The sequence below is a fragment of the Macrosteles quadrilineatus genome, unplaced genomic scaffold (genome assembly GCF_028750875.1).
Source record: "Macrosteles quadrilineatus isolate MER2022 unplaced genomic scaffold, UCM_ALF_1.0 Scaffold_1__1_contigs__length_201487025, whole genome shotgun sequence".
NCBI lineage: Eukaryota > Metazoa > Arthropoda > Insecta > Hemiptera > Cicadellidae > Macrosteles > Macrosteles quadrilineatus.
Genome location: NW_026542594.1, coordinates 21,763,603 through 21,782,728, shown reverse-complemented (window position 1 = coordinate 21,782,728; position 19,126 = coordinate 21,763,603). Strand labels below are relative to the sequence as shown.

The 19,126-nt window shown below is 35.5% G+C and overlaps 1 protein-coding gene across 1 annotated transcript in view; it reads left to right on the top strand.

Moving 5' to 3' along the window:
- The window catches only part of LOC128995115 (G-protein coupled receptor GRL101-like), a 119,057-nt gene that overhangs the window by 60,136 nt on the left and 39,795 nt on the right, over window positions 1-19,126 (top strand). Inside the window, exons 7-15 of the mRNA XM_054420021.1 lie at window positions 5,422-5,520; window positions 7,838-7,999; window positions 10,307-10,462; window positions 10,898-11,026; window positions 14,768-14,881; window positions 17,843-17,971; window positions 18,116-18,153; window positions 18,207-18,305; window positions 18,480-18,690. Of these exons, the coding sequence (XP_054275996.1) occupies window positions 5,422-5,520; window positions 7,838-7,999; window positions 10,307-10,462; window positions 10,898-11,026; window positions 14,768-14,881; window positions 17,843-17,971; window positions 18,116-18,153; window positions 18,207-18,305; window positions 18,480-18,690 (1,137 nt within the window). The remainder of the gene's footprint in view (window positions 1-5,421; window positions 5,521-7,837; window positions 8,000-10,306; window positions 10,463-10,897; window positions 11,027-14,767; window positions 14,882-17,842; window positions 17,972-18,115; window positions 18,154-18,206; window positions 18,306-18,479; window positions 18,691-19,126) is intronic.

The following is a 19,126-nucleotide window of genomic DNA, read 5'->3' as shown; positions in this document are numbered from 1 at the left end:
GGTTTAATAACATTACATAAATTGATGTAATGAATTAGGTTAAATGTGTCCTGACAACGTATTTTTTTATTTTTCGTTTTAAGCTTATAACTAATTGTAGAATAGGATGAACCTAATGATGTTACAGGTGATACGAAACTTGTGGTACAACCAAGGACTCACAAGGGTAAGGTAACACAATAATACTGCGGCGGGGGTTTTTAACATCTACTTCGTACAATTAATTTAATAGTCCAATTTGATGTTTAAACTTTCTTTATGTTAGGTCTACTGGAACTTTGAAGTATTCTCTGTAACGAAATACTTAGTAAAAATCTTTCAATTAAATTTGTTGTCGCTGCTTACAGATATATGATTCGTCCATGGTTTGCTTTCAAGTTATACTATTCAGTTTCTTTTAATTGAAATTAAGAGACACAATATTCATGTGATTGTAAAACAGATAAGGTTGGGAATTGTAAATAATATTACATTAATAATATAGTGGATATGTGCGGATATAGCAGATGGGATGAAAAATCCGGATTACCTTTGCCATGTCGCACCAATCTCAGTGAACCTATGATACACCAGTTCAATTTAGAAACTGTGATAAAAATATCTGTTTAAAACTGTGAATGACTAAGGATTTTCTAGCAGGGATTATATGAATTTCCCATGCTTTGATATTGTAGATCAAGAAATAATTAACACTATTAGAAACCCGTCAAAATCGATGGTTAGGGGCCTCTTCGTTTATGGGCGTGCGGCTTCATTGGCAACAAATAAATCAAATGACATAGCAAAGTGGCATTTCCAAAAAGAAAAGAATACTGTAAATTGGCTGTCACGTAAATATTGACGTTTAAATGCATTGTTAATCAACGTATCTTATATAAAGGATGATTTGATCTAGCTTAAAAGGAATATGACCTTTCTGTCATGACAGTAGCTGCTTAAATACCAGTATTTACTCTTCGTGCAATTTTTACAGCCAAAATGTCATGTTATTTTCAATAATGTTACCAACCTAGTGGGCCACGGTCCGTAATATAGGCCACTGCAAATAATTTGTCAAAGATAGGTACCGGTACCATTCTATCCAAGGTTTCTGTGTTTGGATGTTATTAGAGCTCAATGAACTTCTTCTACAGATAATTAATCTGTTGGGGAAATATAAGCCGAATTAAAAATGCGAGTTTGGGCATTTAGTAACTGTATAAGTAAGTTACATAGTATGTTTAAGCTGCTGCTCAGTCCACTTAAGAATATATTTTTAGAGATAAATTAAAATGGTTTTTGTTTCTGAGTAGCGATAGTTAACATGCAGAAACCCTCTTCGTTAGTCTAATAACATTCAAAGGCTCTCTAAAAGTTGAAGTTCTTGTTTGTATACATACCCTTATTATGTTTTTACTAAGCGGAATGAATACATCGAAGTAACCTCTCTGAAAAGTCTGCAGTAAATTGCAGTTTTCCAGTTTAATGACTTTTTTAATCATGCACATTATTATTTCTACATAAATATTGTAAAATGTTTGATCCAGTTGCTGTAAACTAATATTAATTTAACAAAATAGGGATTGTATTACACTATCAAAGACTTTTCCAATGATTGAAAACATCTATGACAATAATCTCATGAACCTATGATGATCTGTCTAGAACATCGATCTCTATAATAATAGAGATCGATGGTCTAGAATAATATGATAAAATATAGGCAAAAGTGGTAATAAAGGAGGACACCAATATATATACACGTACAATATATATAAGATAGTTCAAAAAGAAATAATTGTAAGAGTTACTATAAAATGATTGTCAACTGATTTCGTAATGGAACGTTATGTTGCAAAACATGGCATGATACAGAAGAAAATCAATTTTTCCTACAGTCACCCGACAAAGTTGGCTTCCTTGTACTGTTTATAGTACAGAAAGTTGCTAATTGCTGCATATTTATACTTTGCCGTACGGTTTATACTTTGTCGTACGGTTTATACTTTGCCGCACATCAGGATTCCAACGAAACAACACAAAACAACGTGGTTCTATTATGCACGTAATCCGTGTACGCTTGGAAATAGGTTGGCAACACTTAAAGATAATAATATTATGATCAGCTGATTGTCTAGTATAACTTCGATTTAACCTGTCATTTCGTATTCATAGTTTCGGTATTTCTGAACTTTCTGGACTTTTCTTTTAAACGTTTTTAAAACATTCCTGAGATCTTAACAAACAAGAAAATACCTTTAAAGCATTTTTTTAGGCGTGGAAACCACTTCAAATTACAAAAAAACATACGGAACTATATTCTCAAAACGCGGAGCACATTTCTTGCCGAGGAAAAATAGCGGAGTGATACGGACCACGGTTACTACTTTCTCTAGGGCACCATTGCCCATTTGTGTTGCCAGCTGAACCTAAAAACGTGTTGTATAGTGTTTGAAAGACTAATTATTTATATGCTTTATAGTGACTGTAGGAAAAATACGAGTCTTGTAATACGAGTGAAAAAGGCCTTTGCTGCACTCGAGATCATTTCGCATAAACATTGCTCTCGTGTGCAGCAAAGCGCCACTTTCACCACTAGTTACACAAATAACTATTAAAATCAGTGAACATTGCAAATAATTCTTTTGGACAATTCAATAACTCCCAATAAACTTGTGTCGTTTAAAATACAATCTAAGAATTAACAGCGGTTTAATTCAAAAGTATTATTCACATGATCAAAATGTAAACAAATCTGTGGAGGGACCTTTAAGGGCTTCTGGGGCAGAGCCCTAACGGGATTCATTTCGTTTTTGTTTTGATAACTCATCTAGAGACCAAGACCTTTCTTTGGACACCTCTCCTAAGTTTCTTCGCTCAACCGTTCTCTCAAATTAGAGGAGACAAAGTTTCCAATTAAATATTTTGATTCCCCCATGTTATTATTTATGTGGTTTATGGGAGAAAACCCAACTTTGATGGATGATCCTGACCAAACTAATAAAGATTTCAAAAAATGAAAAACACTTTGCAAAACTACAGATCAGAGCCATTATTTTGACTTTTTAACCATTAAAATCGGTCCAAAAATGAGGGAGGAGTTCTGTTTTTAAAAATCTGCTTAGAGTATTATATATATAGATTAGGAAACAATTTTTTTTTTCAGTTGTAATATTTTATTGTGATTGAACCCAATATTTGAAATTTATAAGTAAACGTGTAAAATGCCGACACGCCAGGGTGCGAATTTTGGGAACATCAAAATAATTTTCAGATTGAAAAGATTAAAACATACCGGGTTCTTAGATTAATTTCAAAATGTTCCAGACCACATCAACAATCTGAGGGCTATTACAGTCTTGAGATGTCCAATAAGAGCCAACACATATAATTGAGTAGCTGAGGATTTGTAATCCCGCCAACCTTGCTGAATACTATAGATTAGATTCATTGTCACAGATGTCCACCATCTGTTAAAGCTAATCGACCAGTTCCTTCCCATTTGTCTTTTAATTTCCACCCGAGTAGAATAATTTAACCCACAGTGCAAATAAAATTGTGCTAGCTTCACGTTTTTTTCCTTTTAACCTCATCATATTACATTAAAATGTCTTGTAAACTCTTGAATTCTGATGAATAAAATTATCGTAATATTAGTTTTATGGTACCTTCGAGAGAAATTGAGCTGATTACTTCGAGTAATAGAGACTTCGTCTTATTTTACGGCCACATTTCCTTTAATTATTTAATTTTGCTAATACAAATATAGCCTAACACTTAAAAGTAATGTTGCCTCCTTTTTATTTTATTTCAGTCTATTCATAATTCAATTTCATTTTTGTGTCCTATATGAGTTGTACTTTTAGTTTACAAAGTATTGAATACCAGTGTTTCATCGTCATAAGCGGGATACTCATTGCATTCCTGTTATATCTTTGCCCTTAAATTGATAAATAAAGTGGAATGGTGTATTTAATGATCTACGGAAACATACACTAAGTTCCGGTAAAATTGACTAAATTAAGATATAGCTCCATTACTTAATTATAGCAAAATACACACGGAATTATCACAGTCAAAACAGCGATATTCACAAACACAAAACAGATTATTACTGGTTACAAATCTTACTAGATAATGTAACCCTAGAAAAACTTGATTGAAATTAAGTTTATGAAAATTTCCATTTCGTTCACATGAATTCTTAAAACTGAATCTAAGTTGAGTGTGTTCATTGGAACACCGATTCGTCGTTCATGCATGTTGCGTCAGGCACAGATCGCAAGCAATATACAGGGTGTTTCAGAATTCGAGTCGGATATTTTTGAGTATTATTCCAAGGTAAAAACCATATCCAAATATCATATTTTGATTGTACGGAAATTTCCTTAGTTACTCACACAGTCGCCATTTTGCACTTTTTACTTATAATTGTTTTCTAAAAGTGGTAAAAGATATGATATTGAAACATTGCATTAACATTTATGACAACTAGACAAAGCTACATCAAAATTATGACAACTTTTATCATAAAACAACTTTGGTTCTTAAATAACTCAAAAACCTTTTTAAGGCAATTGAATTAAAAATCTATTAACTCCTTATTTTCTTAGATTGGACGAATATTAACTAAAATATGGCAGATTTAGTAATACGTGACCACTGGAGGTTAGTTTTAGTGCATGTTAGTTTTATGTTGTGAAATATTTTAAACTTATCGAATGTGACGATCTTCATATGAAGAGAGATAAACTTTCACCGTACCACTGATGATGGCTCGATGTAGGAGCTGAAACTAGTTGCGACTGCAATTTAATGGATTGTTGAAAAGCTGGTATTTAAACCTTTTTAATACGAGAAGGCTATCGTCTACCATGAAAACAATACTTTTTCAAAACAGATTTTCTAAATGTAAAAAGTTTAATGCCAAGGGCATGTTAAATGGAATAAAATAGACGTGAACATTTTGCCGACAAACAGACAAATAATTTTATAATAATTTGAAGTCTACTTGCAGTAGTCCATGATAAAAGAAACAGATAAGGAGCAGCTACCTTAATGTATAACTCTTCAAAATTTATTTTAGTGGATTAAAGTTTTATTCTAAATTAAAAACTGAATAAAATAGTAGTTTTATAAGCAATAGTGTACTCAAATTTTGACATGCATTTTATCCCTGTTGGAAACGTTTATATCTTTTGGTTCATATAATTGTAGCGTATAAGATGTTAAATCAAAGGCATTTTTATTTATTTATTAAAATAATAAAGAAATACATTTAAAAAATGTAAACAATGTTAAAGTGTTAAGAGATGACTTATTAGGAAAAATATTTTCAATATAATAATATAAATTGTATTTATTTAGAACCAATAGATTAGATATGCATTGGAAGAAATGTTGATGTATGATGATAAATGACCGAATCCTGTATGTTGGCAGATGCATTTGTGAGATGTGGGGATGGGTCGCTGGTGCACCGCTACCAATGGTGCGACGACCACTCGGACTGTGAGGACAACCATGCTGACGAGATCAACTGTAAGTAGTAGAGGATGTCATAATATTAATATAATGGTAGTGGGAATGGGTTGCTGATGCACCGCTACCAATGGTGCGACGACCACTCGGACTGTGAGGACAACCATGCTGACGAGATCAACTGTAAGTAGTAGAGGATGTCATAATATTGATATAATGGTAGTGGGGATGGGTCGCTGCTGCACCGCTACCAATGGTGCGACGACCACTCGGACTGTGAGGACAACCATGCTGACGAGATCAACTGTAAGTAGTAGAGGATGTCATAATATTAATATAATGGTAGTGGGAATGGGTTGCTGATGCACCGCTACCAATGGTGCGACAACCACTCGGACTGTGAGGACAACCATGCTGACGAGATCAACTGTAAGTAGTAGAGGATGTCATAATATTGATATAATGGTAGTGGGATTGGGTCGCTGATGCACCGCTACCAATGGTGCGACGACCACTCGGACTGTGAGGACAACCATGCTGACGAGATCAACTGTAAGTAGTAGAGGATGTCATAATGTTGATATAATTGTAGTGGGGATGGGTCGCTGATGCACCGGTACCAATGGTGCGACGACCACTCTGACTGTGAGGACAACCATGCTGACGAGATCAACTGTAAGTAGTAGAGGATGTCATAATATTGATATAATGGTAGTGGGGATGGGTCGCTGGTGCACCGCTACCAATGGTGCGACGACCACTCGGACTGTGAGGACAACCATGCTGACGAGATCAACTGTAAGTAGTAGAGGATGTCATAATATTGATATAATGGTAGTGGGGATGGGTCGCTGGTGCACCGCTACCAATGGTGCGACGACCACTCGGACTGTGAGGACAACCATGCTGACGAGATCAACTGTAAGTAGTAGAGGATGTCATAATGTTGATATAATGGTAGTGACATAGTAATCTGGTAATAAGGTGATAAGCAGGGAAAATCATGTAAAGAGATAAACATGATTCGCTTATTCACTTTCAACTTGCTATAATAAGAATTTGAGTTGCACCTATTTTAACAAGAAAATTCTTTCTACATTTTTACTTCCCCCTCCCGTATTATGGTTTGGATCTAAAAAATAATAAAACTATTTTGTTAACATGTTTTATTTAAATTATAGACTTTGCAGAGTTTATATCCTACAGAAACAATTCACTGTCATATTGTTTTAATTACGGTTCTATATGATATACCACTACCACGTAGCCAATTAGGTAGTATACTTTAATTTAGGATGAATCTAATTTAAGCTGGTAGTAGAAGAGAGATGAATTAAAAGACTAAGTAGGCCAAAGAAATATATATTTTATGGTTCTCAGATTTCACAAAATACACTTTCCAAATAAAATCAAATACGCTCTTATTACTTCCAAATATTGTACTAAATATAAAATACTGGAAAGGTCTTACTTTAATCAGATCCACTGGGTTTAATGGTCAGAACTGGCACTAGCAGTTACCATGCAAATAGAAGTGGTACAAAGAAGCTACTGGACCAAGAAGTGGTAGTACCGTACCAAGAAGTGGTTGATATCTGTCTGAAAACATCACACAAAGCCGATAAAAACTATTCTCTACAAATTCTAATAATTAAAAATGGATTTAAGATCCTTACAACACTTTGTGACAATGTGCTTCTCAAGAACAAAACTCTACAGGTCTGTATGAACTTTACTTGTTTTCTTTTCTTGTAAAATGCATTAAAATTGATTTGAAAACTATTCTTTACTTTACATATTTTTCCAAAATTGATTTCTACAAATGCTATATAGGCTACAATAAATCTCTTAAATCTTATTATTAAACAATATTAAAATCTACTTACAATTTCTACAGCAACCACATTTAATAGACCATCTTTTCTAGTGAACTTAACAGACAAAACTTGAATTTGTTATCTAAGACAACTACCAACCTACAAAGCTAAATCTTTTAAACTGCTGGACACTATTTCTTAATCTTACTTTAGCCAATGATTAAATAATTTAATTTTGTTTTAGTCATTTCAATTTAACATGATTATTTATTTTACCTCGGTACAATGAGTTTTGGACATTTTATGTGTATCTCTGTATTAATCCCAAATTGAATCCATTCATCCTAAAGCCTTGCACTCGTATTCTTAAATAACCCTTCAAAAAAATGGATTGAAGATATTAATCTTCAATCCATTTTTTTATCGATATAAATTTTTATAATGCATGAAAACTATACTGAGGACAAAAATTTAGTTTTACTATAGGTCTGGAATAGTTATTTATCTAACCGTCCTATAAGACTGAGGATTTTATACTACACATCTGTATTATACTCCAGGCCGGGCCTGCGATGAGAGGACCGAGTTCAGATGTTCCAACGGCCGATGTGTCCGCAAGGCTAACATCTGTGATGCTCAATGTGACTGTGGCCCTGTCAATAACTCCAGCTACTTTTGTGAGGACGAACGCGACTGTCACCCGTTCTACACCATCACTGAAGGTAAGGTCATCATTTGTAAACTATTTGGTGCATTAATTCTTAAAACTAAATGTCCTGATTTTCAAAGTGGATGATCTCGTACATGGGGAAATGTCTTATCCCATGGAAAATCTATATTTATACATATACCTACAACATAAGATTAGCCCTAAAGTTGCTATGATCGGGCCATAACTTTTACTTAGGCTAAAACCATTGTTGATTTGGGATATTTTCATCTTTTAGCCTTGAAATTCCCAAAATGAGATTTGTGTCTAGTCACTAGAAAAGCAAATCTGGCAAAGGCCGGTTGTCCATTTATTCTTGAGATCAATCTAGTATGGATTCGATTACCACTTTTCATAAATAGGTAACAGATCAATGCTTTATCGTAATATACCAACCTAAGATAGCAACCGTTTCCTTACTAAAAACCATACTGTACTACAAAAAGCATTAATATAAAGGTTGTTAATAGATAAAAAAGGTTTAATAAAAACCACATTTGTGGATTTCTACCATCAATGGGTTATCATAGGTATACTAATCCAACTATTAGCTTTATAAAAACTAGTCGTTCGCTGCCCGTGCCTCGCCAAGGGAAGAGAACGCAGAGATTTAGTGATTCTTCCCAGCCTCCTCCAATACAAACTGTGGTTGATTATGCACTTATTCTTTATGTAAATCAATTTTATCAATGTCCAAAAAAGGTAAACAAACAAACTTTAAAAAAATCGAACAGCTGAGTATCTTCAAGGTTTTAAATGTAATTAATACAGTCCTTTATTTAATGTTCCTGCCCTTAGGTGGGGGATTATCGAAAAACTGATATTTTTTCGGGGAAGATTCACAGCAACACCTTTCATTCAAGTGTGCGATTGATAAGTTAGCGGCGTATGGTTTTCTTAAAATTTCAAATCCATCCTTGCTTTATATATAGAATGAAAACAATTTGAAAGTCGTGTTGAGATGTTATCTTTACATAGAAATCATTTTCGTTTTAAAACTATGTTTCAATATGATAATATGGGCAAAGAGTGTATTTTCAACCCTTACTCATTTTCATAAAACAACTGAACTAGAGCTCGGGTCAAAAAGAGTCACTTTATGTTCTAGTGATGAAATATACTGGTACTATATTTTTGTTATGGTAAACTGAAATGATCTGAAATTGGAACAAACAAAACACAACAATCATATCATAAGCTATGAAAACAATTTTAAACCGTGTTTAACTATTAAGTTTCATTTATTATGCTCGAAACGAAACAGTTCCATGACATGGAAGCTAAATCTGGCAATGTAAAGTGTAGTTTGTAATAAAGCAAGGTATCTTATGAGCACTAATTTCTGCAGTTATGTAGATTATTCAAGCTAACGTATCCCTAGAGCGTCAAAGACGTACGGCTTGCTTCCGTTGTTAATTGGAAATATTATAAGCTAAGTAGTTAGATTAGCTATTATCTAGAGTGTGCAAGCTAACAGCTCCTTATTTTAAAAGTAAATTTAGGTCCATCAAAGTTTTGACCGTCCAATAGGTATTTTAGGAAAGTATTTTGGTATCAAAACATTCTTAAAAGGAAAGTTTTCATCATGTTAGTTATGAAAAGTAGTTACTGCACTGAACTGTTGGCAAACCATTGTCCAGTACTTTTTAATAAGAGTTAGTTGGGGTTTTAATCAAATTAAATTTACTGATCACGCTCTATTTTAGACAGAAAAAGGAAACGATCGTATTTTTTTTTACATTATCAGGTAAGCTAAAATGCCTAAAACAATCTTATAGTAACACTATTAACGAGGCTGAACTTTTCGGCGATAGCTAACAACCAAGCATGAAGTCTCGTATGACTTGGTGAATTCTTCTTTGATCCACAGTTTTTTTAAATTTTGGATTTAGTCTTGTATACTTAAAACGGAAGCCAGCGTGTAAAACATTCACTAATTTGCCTATCAAGGTAATTTCTCAAAGGCCAACATAGCTTATTTATTCTTAACGTGATTGAATATTTAAGCATTATTCAATCACATTTCGTGGTTAACTTCAGGTCAACCAAATGTTACAAAATAACATGACTATCTTCTCAGAATCGATCAGTAGTAAACTTAGAGAATATGTAATACCATTTAAGCCAGTACAAACTTCGAATTTTTATGACATATAACGTAACCAAGGGTAATACAAATGATAAAACTGTGAGATGCTATAACTGTGGTATCAGACATGAATGGTTATATTATAATGGGAACTTTACGCATTTATTAAGTCCAGCCTAAGCTACGGTTCAGTGGATCAACATAACAATTTACTGTGTCGGTGTGTTTCAGGGGTCACCATTTGTAAGCTAGGCAAGTCACTCGGATGCTCAGTTCCCGAATCTGCTCACACCTCTGCTAAAGAGAGATGTATCCGGAAGGAGTTTCTCTGTGATGGCCACAATGACTGCTACAATGGGAATTTTCTATCAGATGAATTTGGTTGTGGTGAGTCTTAAAGTTAAGCCTCTTGTGTGCAAGGTCGGTATTAACGATGAGTTCTATTATAGTTAACAATGTGAACGATGAGTTCAAATAAATATTAATGTGGTATTAATATTATATTCATCAGGTATGCTTATGAACCACGCTATTTAGCACTAAGCTGGGTTGAAATGGGCGTGGGTGCATTGTAACCCCAGACTTTGGTGGAGTCTGGCTGTTTTCGCCTTTACGAAAGAACACGTCGTATCCATATATCAATATGTCGCCACTAGACGCATTCTTCTTTGTATCTCTATGCTACGATTAGTGTGGGTTTTTAAAGTATGTTGGTTAGTTGGTAGGAAGTGTGTTCAAAAAGGAAATAATAGTGTCGGGGGCATATGTCAAAAATATTAACCCATTACACGAGTAGTTGATCATAGTTATTTGCAATTTCAGATATTCCCAACGACGTCCAACAGATGACTGAATCGTTCAGATGCAAAGACAGCCGCACCCTTCCAGATTACCTGCGCTGCGATTTCAAGTACGACTGTCTCGACGGCGACGACGAACACGACTGTCCGTGTCAGTGTAAAAGTTGTAATATTATAACAAAGTTGACAAAACCTTTATAGTCCAGGATCTGAAGGGGGTTGAGCATGCATGAAAAGGGTGACGCAAATTTATTTCTGATTGTTGTTATAGGCACTATAGTGATCATGAAAACGCATGTCGTCGCCCCCCAGCGTGGTCGACAACCCGGGGGGGAGGGGGGCAATATGGCGGGGGGCGCCGTTTACTAAAACGCCTATAACTCAAGAACTATTCTAGGTAGAACATTGCAATAAACGTCAATTTACTCAAAAAATTATGATCTTTAAAAATGTTAATGTAGTGAAATTCGTATCTTTGATGGTTTTTTAGTTATTTTATATTGAAGCTAAAAATCAATATGGGGTTATGGGGTTAAAATAGGTTTTCCCATTTTTTACCCTAATAACCAAACAAATTGCAATTTATTTCTTAACCCATTTTGTAGAGCTTAAAAAAAGAAATAATTTAGTGTAGCAAAGGGCTGTTGTATGCCTAACGGTTATGGATATAGTTAAAAAAAACTTAAATTCAAAATGCCCATGTTATTCTTACGGAGAATCAAAAAAACTGTTGTAGTTTGCTTATATATGGATATATTATAATCAAATTTGGCAATTTTGTTTATTTCATACTAAGCTATCAACATTTCAATATAAAACTCACCTCAATACCTTCCCTGTATCAGCAAACCTAGGTACTCATTATAATTCATTTTATTTCAATAGGAAATAAAGCTGACAGTTTTCAGGGAATATTTGAGTATAATATAATATTGAGTCTGCAGGTTTACTGCGGCAGGGGTACTTTTTAAAGCAACCGAAATTACAAGTACCAAGAGACACCTTTTAAGGATAAACATAGCTTTTATGTTTGTAGATCTATGAATAAAAAAAATTGATGAAAGACCAGGAAAAAATTAATTATAGGAAAAACTGTTCTTTACTTAAGGTCCGTGAAGTTGGCGTACCCATATTAGCGTATCCACTTTTGATCATACCAATCGTTAGTTCATCGTTAGTTCTCGATAGTTCCCAAATGTTTTCGTTAGTTCTCAAAAAATAAAAAAGTTATAGCCGATAATAAGTGGGTACGCTAACTTCACACTTCCGGGTTCTAGCGCGCGCCGTTTTCTGATGAGAAATGTTTACATCTATATATCAATCGTTAGTTCTTCGTTAGTCCTCGACAGTTCCCAAATTTTTTCGTTAGTTCTCAAAAAATAAAAAGTTACGAGGCATACAAAGTGGGTACGCTAACTTCACAATTATTGTACAATTTCCAGCGGGTTAAATTAGTTTATCTATTCATTATGGGCTATACGTCTATTTATTTATTTATTAGTGACAAAAAAATTTGTTTTAATTATTAGAACTAAAGAAAATCCTGGAGAACTATCTAGAAGTAACGATTAATATTTATTTTATTTTATTTTATTTTGCATTCCAACGGATAGCTCCATTTTAATATTTGGTACAATTATACATGAAATAACATAGAATACTTGCTTACTACACTAGCCTAGTTATGCAATAGTTTACTGAAAACAATGTAAATGAATTAGTTAATAAGGAAAACGAAAAGGAGAAACGGCAAAAAGATGGCAAAAATGACAGCGGCAAGCAACAAAACGAGTGGAAAACATAACAATAACAGCATAGCTAATAAAAAGTAATAATAAAAAGAATTTTTTCGTCAGATGAAGTTGCACGCTAGAATTTCTGTAGGTGTGAAATTAGCGTCCTTATTCAGCTTCAACTCATCAGGTGCAATTTTTAAATTTTGTTAGAACTAACAAAATAAATCGGTGAGCTATTAAGTACTTACGATTAATATTAAGATATAGGCACTTTTAGTCAGACAAGGGTGCACGCTAGGAATGATTTGGGTGTGAGGTTGGCATAACCACGTTTAAGACCTTATTGGCTTTTTAATTTTTAAGAACAAGCAATAATATTGGGGAACTAACAAGAAATAACGAAGAACTAAAAATTGGTATATAGATATAAGCGTTTTTAGTCAGAAAACGGTGCCCGCTGGAAATTTTATAATTTTGAAGTCAGTGTACTCACTTTGTATGCTTCGTAACATTTTTAGTTTTTGAGAACTAACGTAAATATTGGAGAACTATCGAGAACTAACGAAGAACTAACGATTGGTGTATAGATATAAGCATTTGTAGTCAAAAAACTGTGCCCGCTGGAAATTGTACAATTGTGAAGTTAGCGTACCCACTTTGTATGCCTCGTAACTTTTTTTATTTTTTGAGAACTAACGAAAAATTTGGGAACTGCCGAGGACTAACGAAGAACTAACGATTGATATATAGATGTAAACATTTCTCATCAGAAAACGGCGCGCGCTAGAACCCGGAAGTGTGAAGTTAGCGTACCCACTTATTATCGGCTATAACTTTTTATTTTTTGAGAACTAACGAAAACATTTGGGAACTATCGAGAACTAACGATGAACTAACGATTGGTATGATCAAAAGTGGATACGCTAATATGGGTACGCCAACTTCACGGACCTTAAGTAAAGAACAGTTTTTCCTATAATTAATTTTTTCCTGGTCTTTCATCAATTTTTTTTATTCATAGATCTACAAACATAAAAGCTATGTTTATCCTTAAAAGGTGTCTCTTGGTACTTGTAATTTCGGTTGCTTTAAAAAGTACACCTGCCGCAGTAAACCTGCAGACTCAATATTATATTATACTCAAATATTCCCTGAAAACTGTCAGCTTTATTTCCTATTGAAATAAAATGAATTATAATGAGTACCTAGGTTTGCTGCTACAGGGAAGGTATTGAGGTGAGTTTTATATTGAAATGTTGATAGCTTAGTATGAAATAAACAAAATTGCCAAATTTGATTATAATATATCCATATATAAGCAAACTACAACAGTTTTTTTGATTCTCCGTAAGAATAACATGGGCATTTTGAATTTAAGTTTTTTTAACTATATCCATAACCGTTAGGCATACAACAGCCCTTTGCTATACTAAATTATTTCTTTTTTTAAGCTCTACAAAATGGGTTAAGAAATAAATTGCAATTTGTTTGGTTATTAGGGTAAAAAATGGGAAAAACCTATTTTAACCCCATAACCCCATATTGATTTTTAGCTTCAATATAAAATAACTAAAAACCCATCAAAGATACGAATTTCACTACATTAACATTTTTAAAGATCATAATTTTTTGAGTAAATTGACGTTTATTGCAATGTTCTACCTAGAATAGTTCTTGAGTTATAGGCGTTTTAGTAAACGGCGCCCCCCGCCATATTGCCCCCCTCCCCCCCGGGTTGTCGACCACGCTGGGGGGGCGACGACATGCGTTTTCGTGATCACTATAGTGCCTATAACAACAAACAGAAATAAAATTGCGTCACCCTTTTCATGCATGCTCAACCCCCTTCAGATCCTGGACTATTACCACCTCATTGTTACTCAGGAAAGAAAAGTACTTTATGTATAGATTTATACTATACAAATAATATTATTTATAATCTATGATATACAGGTCATAAGTGTTAAATAAACGTTTGCATTAAACTACGCAGTAATGGTGACAGAATGTCGCACATTTGAGTTTCCCAACTTTAACCGTTAGAGAATAACAAATAAATTAAGATTTTTCCAAAATTATTGTAGTTGTTATGAAAAAGGTTATATGTCACTTTCAGAATCCTCACAAAACTCTCATAAGACTCTATATGTTTGCAGTTACCGAGTGTAGAGAGGGAGAGTGGAGCTGTTCTAATGGTCAGTGCATCCCCTATAACTCTTACTGTGACCTCACACTTGACTGTATGGATAAGACGGACGAAATTAACTGCAGTAAGTAAATAGCACGATCATTAGATTGATTAAGACTAGGTGTACAGCTAGCATTACAATCAATACGAAACATAACCACGAATCAATTTAACTTACCCTTAAATAGTTCTCCTAAAGATTATCCTAGACAATCAACGTAGATGATTGAATATTGAAAATCCAATCACAAAAGTGTAATGAGCTTAGTCAGTAAGTTTGCGAGAAGATTATCCCTAAACTTGTCGGATTTGATCCCTACTAAAAACAATATGTTTGATGTATACTTGGGTTTGCTGAAATGGTCAAGGAAAAGGCAATTTTTCGAAATATTTTAACTGTAGTCTATGATATAAAATAAATTATATGTATATATATATATATATATCACAAACCAACTTGGCCCAACTACAACGTTTTACTGTTTCTGCCTGATAATAAACTGGGAACTCTAAAATTACAAAAACTACAATTTATATATATATTTTTAAACGTTATTTCATTTATAACATCTGAAACTTACAACAATGCATGAATACACAAAAACATTTGTATTTTGGGCTTTACACGATGATTTTAATGCAATTGTGCTTTACCCAATCTTGCTGGTTAACGAAGTTACCCGATCGAACCTAATGAAGATAATCTTACCCTCTACACATTAATTTCATATATTTTAGATCATATTGCATCTGCCAATTATCTAAGTCACTAAAAGCATTATTGTGGCACAGAAAATAAAATTTTTGTTTGAAACCAAAGAATTTTTCAGTGATTATACTTATACTATATTGAAACAAAGTAAAAACAAAAAGAAATCACGAGAAAGTGGTGTTTATAAAAACGGTATATTAAAACTCTGAACACCCTAAGATATGGTTTTACGCCGGCAATTATAGTTTCAAATACCTAACTTAAGATATTGCGGGACCACTAAACCCATAGCTTACCTTTTATGTTTTATATGCTATGTTTTATGATATAGTCCAAGCACACTAAAAAAAACTGACACAGGGAACGTAAAAAAATTTCAAGAAAACGTTTTATGGTTTTATTTTGTAGTGTTGGGTTTGCAGAGTGACACACTAAAAGTTGGCAAAAATCGGTTCACAAGAAACCACCTAAAATCACAATTAAAAATTGCGGTTTTTCCCAACATTGGACCAATTTGAAAAAAAAGGTACAACATGCATTTTTTATTCAAAATTCTTTGAGATATTGACTTGGGACAACCACCGATGTTTATTGGGTGGTTAGTACTTAATTTCGATAGGGAACTCATTTTTGGCCGGCATCTTGGATCCACCATATTGGATATAAAAAAAAATTAAATGTAATGATAACGTTATGACGCATGATTATAAATTTGATTTTCACGCTGATTTCAATGCCGAAATCCGTTTTTAAATATCTGTTTACGTTTTGAATATATATTCAAACGAAAACTCTCCCCGATACATTTCTTATGGACGTTTCGTACTTTCGTAAATTTTTTAAGATATAATTTTTATTATATCACAAGTTCTGATCAACGCTTGCAGTTCAGTCCAGCCTTTAAATATTCTGTGGTGAAAGGGCTTTCATTTGACCATTTAATCATTCAAATCGAACGAGTGAGAGACGAGCTACAATAACCAAAACAATATTGAATTTAACTTTTTAGAAATCTTCTTTATTAAAAGATTTATATCTCGAGATGTTATTGCGTCACCAAGTTCTTTCTGATTTTGAATTACTTAGTAAATGTTTGGCTTTTATTTTATAAATCACTATATCAAATCTGACAAATCTAAAGTGAGTCTTGGACCTTCATTTAACTTTTTTTTTATTTAGAAATTTGTCTTTGGTTTAAGACATATACCCAATTATACTGTTATATTGTTTTACATCCCCAGGTTCGAAGGTATGCAGGGAAGGCTACGTCAAGTGCTAGGTGGGTGGGCAGTGTGTCGCTCAACAGTTTAACTCCTTGTTTTACATCCGCAGGCTCGATGGTATGCAGGGAAGGCTACGTCAAGTGCCAGGTGGGTGGGCAGTGTGTCGCTCAACAGTTTAACTCCTTGTTTTACATCCGCAGGCTCGAAGGTATGCAGGGAAGGCTACGTCAAGTGCTAGGTGGGTGGGCAGTGTGTCGCTCAACAGTTTAACTCCTTGTTTTACATCCGCAGGCTCGATGGTATGCAGGGAAGGCTACGTCAAGTGCCAGGTGGGTGGGCAGTGTGTCGCTCAACAGTTTAACTCCTTGTTTTACATCCGCAGGCTCGATGGTATGCAGGGAAGGCTACGTCAAGTGCTAGGTGGTTGGGCAGTGTGTCGCTCAACAGTTTAACTCCTTGTTTTACATCCGCAGGCTCGAAGGTATGCAGGGAAGGCTACGTCAAGTGCTAGGTGGGTGGGCAGTGTCTCGCTCAACAGTTTAACTCCTTGTTTTACATCCGCAGGCTCGAAGGTATGCAGGGAAGGCTACGTCAAGTGCAAGGTGGGTGGGCAGTGTGTCGCTCAACAGTTTAACTCCTTGTTTTACATCCGCAGGCTCGATGGTATGCAGGGAAGGCTACGTCAAGTGCCAGGTGGGTGGGCAGTGTGTCGCTCAACAGTTTAACTCCTTGTTTTACATCCGCAGGCTCGAAGGTATGCAGGGAAGGCTACGTCAAGTGCCAGGTGGGTGGGCAGTGTGTCGCTCAACAGTTTAACTCCTTGTTTTACATCCGCAGGCTCGATGGTATGCAGGGAAGGCTACGTCAAGTGCCAGGTGGGTGGGCAGTGTGTCGCTCAACAGTTTAACTCCTTGTTTTACATCCGCAGGCTCGAAGGTATGCAGGGAAGGCTGCGTCAAGTGCCAGGTGGGTGGGCAGTGTGTCGCTCAACAGTTAACTCCTTGTTTTACATCCGCAGGCTCGAAGGTATGCAGGGAAGCTACGTCAAGTGCTAGGTGGGTGGGCAGTGTGTCGCTCAACAGTTTAACTCCTTGTTTTACATCCGCAGGCTCGAAGGTATGCAGGGAAGGCTACGTCAAGTGCCAGGTGGGTGGGCAGTGTCTCGCTCAACAGTTTAACTCCTTGTTTTACATCCGCAGGCTCGAAGGTATGCAGGGAAGGCTGCGTCAAGTGCTAGGTGGGTGGGCAGTGTGTCGCTCAACAGTTTAACTCCTTGTTTTACATCCCCAGGTTTGAAGGTATGCAGGGAAGGCTGCGTAAAGTCCTAGGTGGGTGGGCAGTGTGTCGCTCAACAGTTTAACTCCTTGTTTTACATCCGCAGGCTCGAAGGTATGCAGGGAAGGCTGCGTCAAGTGCCAGGTGGGTGGGCAGTGTGTTGCTCAACAGTTTAACTCCTTGTTTTACATTACCAGGCTCGACGGTATGCAGGGAAGGCTACGTCAAGTGCTAGGTGGGTGGGCAGTGTCTCGCTCAACAGTTTAACTCCTAGTTTTACATCCACAGGCTCGAAGGTATGCAGGGAAGGCTGCGTCAAGTGCTAGGTGGTTGGGCAGTGTGTCGCTCAACAGTTTAACTCCTTGTTTTACATCCCCAGGCTCGAAGGTATGCAGGGAAGGCTACGTCAAGTGCTAGGTGGGTGGGCAGTGTCTCGCTCAACAGTTTAACTCCTTGTTTTACATCCGCAGGCTCGAAGGTATGCAGGGAAGGCTGCGTCAAGTGCCAGGTGGGTGGGCAGTGTGTTGCTTAACAGTTTAACTCCTTGTTTTACATTACCAGGCTCGAAGGTATGCAGGGAAGGCTACGTCAAGTGCCAGGTGGGTGGGCAGTGTCTCGCTCAACAGTTTTGGTGCGATTACTTCATAGACTGTCCGGACGGATCTGACGAATCTAATTGTTGTAAGTATGTCACCAAAATATAGGAAACTGTATACTTTAGGAATACCAAATGCTATCTGTGAATTAAGAGCTAAACGTACTTCATTGCCGCTCGAGGGCTGCAGATGACCGCACGAAGCTTTAGCTGGATGCGGCCATACATTATTTTAAAAGCGGCAATGACTGTCTGTGCTCGTTATACACCCTAGATCTTTCCTACCACTATAATTAACTTATCATAACACACAGGTAGACTTTTTAGTTGTATATAATATGTCATTTCAGTTATGTTTGCTGTTTAAGATTAAGTTATTTAATCTCTTTTCTCTGAATATTTACTTTCAATGCGAATGGAGTAAAAATAAAAAATCATCTCTTGAAAATATGCTCATGTCAAGACTAAGTTTCCTATGGTTTGGACAAATAATAAAAAATAAATCATTACTCTTACTTATAA